This window comes from Hipposideros armiger, unplaced genomic scaffold, assembly GCF_001890085.2.
Source record: "Hipposideros armiger isolate ML-2016 unplaced genomic scaffold, ASM189008v1 scaffold_119, whole genome shotgun sequence".
Lineage (NCBI taxonomy): Eukaryota > Metazoa > Chordata > Mammalia > Chiroptera > Hipposideridae > Hipposideros > Hipposideros armiger.
The window spans coordinates 3369546-3373388 of NW_017731469.1; the positions used below are offsets into that span (position 1 = coordinate 3369546).

The following is a 3843-nucleotide window of genomic DNA, read 5'->3' on the forward strand; positions in this document are numbered from 1 at the left end:
GATGTAAAACCAGGCTTTCATGATTGGTGCTTGGGCTAAGACCATCCCCCTCCACTCATCCTTGGAACCATGCTCTCCCTCAAACATATGTTCCACAGCTTTACCAATTATGGTATTTGCAAGGTTTGCATCGCTGACTTGAGGTGATGCCACCCTGTCAGAAAGGATCTTAAGGGACAAAACTCTTTCATCTCTGTGAAGTTCCAGTCCATAGACACAGTCAATTCCATCGTATTTCACCAGGTAAAGGGACGGATTTATAGGCACCTGGTCCAGAACGGTTCCTTTCCACTGGGTGATGGGTTCATCACCTTCCTTCCACCCATGTGAAATTCTGCAGCCCACGATGTTCCTGCGGGGCTGGGACGAAGGTCTGCCCCTCTGTTTCTTTTGGCAAGTTTTTTTCTTCGTCATGTTTGCAGTCCCGGTGGCCCGTCCCGCAGGTGCAGGTGCCCTGGCTTGTTGCCCTTCCACCTCCTGTGCGCTGGGGGTCTTCATTGAGCCTGCGGCGGGAGGAGGGAAGACAAGAAGACGCTCAGTGTGCCATCAGGTGGAGCTCTCCGGACAGCAGGGTCTCTAAGTACCCTGCGCTGGCACCTGAATGCTCCCCATGCGCCCGGCAGCAACGCTGGAAGTCCTGGCTGCTTGCCTGCAAGTGCTCTCCCTCCTAGTTTCTTTTAGGCTGCGGGGAAGGGCAGCAGCGGCAGTGGTGCTGCCTGGGGTTAGAACTCTGCAGAAGGGGGCGGGCTACCTCCTTGTTCAGAGACCACTGCCTCCGCCGGCCACCCACTGGCACCCACTCTACCCGTAAATCCCTTGCAAAGCGCCGATCCCTCCCAGCCATTGACCCGCATGCACGCGCTGTCCTTTGGCCCTGAAAGCCTCAGCCTGCTGCCCACACGCCCCCTGCCAAGCCCCAGTCGCTTTGCTTTCCTGGCACCCAGTGCCCTCGCTTCAGTTTCTTGCCAGCGTCCTAACGCCACCCCCTTTTCCTATAGCCCAGTGCACTTTCCCACCCCAGCCTCACTGGGAGCACGCCTCCACCCCCTTAATCCTGCAGGATTCCATCCCGTCTCCCTTCTCCATCCCGGTGCCCACCAATGGCCTTGGCCTGCCTGGTGTCCACCGCCCGGGACCACGGGCCTCACGTGCCCAAATCGGACACCTCGCTCCTGCCTTCGCTGGGAGCCTGTGGGAAGGAGGGTCGGCAGGCGCTGAGCCGGGTGCTTGCAAGAGCGGGGAGGAGGGGAGGATCTGCAGGCGAGGAACGTGTCTAGGAGGGCAGCCGGGCTGCCGAAGAGGATGGCGGCTGTGTCTCCAGCACCGGGCTCGCTGGCCCTCCGCCTCCCTGTCAGCGGCGGCAGAAGCCCCTCTGCCACATCGGGCTCCCACCAGCCGCTCCTGCAGCAGCAGTCTCCTCCCTCTTTCCGTAGCGCAGCTTCCTGCCAGGAGAGAGGCCTCCCCTTCCTGCCAAACACGTCGTGCCCCCCCTCAACTCTCAAACCCACCACTGCTTTTGGCATGAGAGGTGCTCCTTGTTCCTGCCCTTCCTCTTTGCAAAATCAGGAGCAGCTGTGCCCCAACTCTGCACCTCTTTTCTCCCCAATTCAGGACCCTTTGACTCCTGTGCTCACCTCTGCCTTCACCCTCTCAGTGCCCCTGCCCCATCTGCTTTCCATCTTCCAGGAATTTGTCTTTTCCTTTTTTAGTGCCCTTGTGTAGTCATTCTTTACACATAAATCTGTCTTTCCTGTCATTTGCAAGGACTTGGATAGGGAGAGAGAAATGTGCAAATTCTGTCTGCCATCTTGACCAAATCTCTATGTAATTTTTCCAGAGTGGTCATTCTTGGATTTTACTTCTTAAGGAATTTGATGCCTTTCTTTTTTCCCCACTCTATTGCAAATGAACTATTTGCACAATATTAATACTGTGTAAATTTCAGAAAATTTATGTGAAGAAAATAATCCACTGCAATTTCAGCTCCCATTCCCCTGGGCTCACAGCGAAATATTAATAATGATATTTCTTTTGCTATTTTTTCTAGACTTTTACAAATCTTGGATCATTTTGCATATGCAATTTCATGACCTGCTCTTTCTCATATAGAATAAGCATTTTGTCAGGATATAAGATCTTTTTAAAAACATTTTATCTTTGTCATTTGATAAATACTTTTTGAGGACCTATTACATACCTGGATTTTGTTCTATAAAACTCAATTTTCTAGTAACCACAACTTAACTTTTCTCCCATTACTGAATATTTGGGAAAATGTATTCACAATAACTGTTAATATGATCTATTTATCAGAAAAGAAAGCTTAGGAAAAAAATAACTTTATAAGAAACAATTAGGTAAAATGACAGTTTTTTAATTCAGTGGAGAAAGATTGGGTATTCTTTAAAGAATACTAGAATGATCCCTTAAATATTTGCGGGAAATTTTTAGACTGTATTTATTCCCAAATCAATACTTGGTTTATTAAAATGTAAAATTCAGCAAAATAAAACAGAAGCAAATGAACAAACCCAAAACCCAGTAAAAAATATAAATGTTTAATAGTTACTTATGGTACCTGAATCAGGTGATAGGTCAGATGTTAACAGAACAACTAACCTTAAAATAATAAAATAATTCCTAAAAAGAAAAAGAAAAATCAGTTAAAATTTTTTTATTAAAATTTATTTGGGTGACAATTGTTAGCAAAGCTACATAGATTTCATGTGTATAATTCTGTAATACATCATCTGTATATCACATTGTGTGTTCACCACCCAGAGTCATTTCTCTTTCCATCACCATATATTTGATCCCCTTTACCCTCATCTACTACCCTAATCCCCCGTTACATCTCTGGTAGCTTCTAAACTATTGTCTGTGTCTGTGAGTTTTGTTTCTTCATTTGTTTTTCTTGGGGTTTTTTTTGTTGTTGTTTTCAGTTTTATATACCACATATCAGTAAAATCATATGGTTCTCTGCTTTTTCTGTCTGACTTATTTTGCTTAGCATTATAATCTCAAGGTCCATCTATGTTGTTGCAAATGGCACTATTTCATCTTTTCTTATGGCAGAATAGTATTCCATCGTATATATGTACCACATCTTCTTTATCCAATCATCCATCGAAGGACACTTTGGTTGTTTCCATGTCTTGACCACTGTAAATAAAGCTGCAATGAACATCACAATGAAGAAAATATAGCCTCTTCAATAAATGCCGCTGGGAGAATTGGAAAGCCATGTGCAAAAAAATGAAACTAGGCTGCTATCTATCACCATGTACCAAAATCAACTCAAACTGGATCAAAAACCTAAACATAAGACCTGAAACAGTAAACTTCATAAAAGAAAACATAGGTACTAAAGTTATGGACCTTGGATTCAGAGAGGATTTTATGAATCTGACCTCAAAGGCAAGGGAAGTAAAAGCGAAAATAAATGAATGGGACTATATCTTACTAAAAAGCTCCTGCACAGCAAAAGTAACCATCAACAAAATGAAGAGACAACCAACCGAATGAGAAAAGATTTTTGCAACACCTCCGATAAGTGGCTGATATCCAAAATCAATTAAAAATTTGATTCAATGAAGTATGAAAGAATATTAAAGTATTAATGCCATTGAGCATGAGTAAAAGAGTTTTATATTTAGTGCTGATGCAAATGAAAGTTCATACAATTTTCTATGGCAAGCAATTTGCAGATATACTTTAGTTCATGTGAGGGTTTATTTAGTTCTGGTTAACCCTTATTTCTGAGATATTACACTTGATGTCCCAAACACAAGTTAAAGTGGTTTACCAGGGCTCCAGATTACTTCTGTATCCTTACCTTGAATG

The 3843-nt window shown here is 44.2% G+C and overlaps 1 protein-coding gene across 1 annotated transcript; it reads right to left on the minus strand.

The window, feature by feature from the left end:
- Positions 1 to 1384, minus strand: LOC109385581 (spindlin-2B-like; the record flags this gene model as incomplete). Its single annotated transcript, XM_019647976.1, has 2 exons — positions 1099 to 1384; positions 1 to 503 (listed from the first exon to the last, which is right to left on the minus strand). A coding segment is annotated over exon 2 (498 nt), but the record flags the coding sequence as incomplete, so codon positions are not given.
- Positions 1385 to 3843: the final 2459 nt, after the last annotated feature.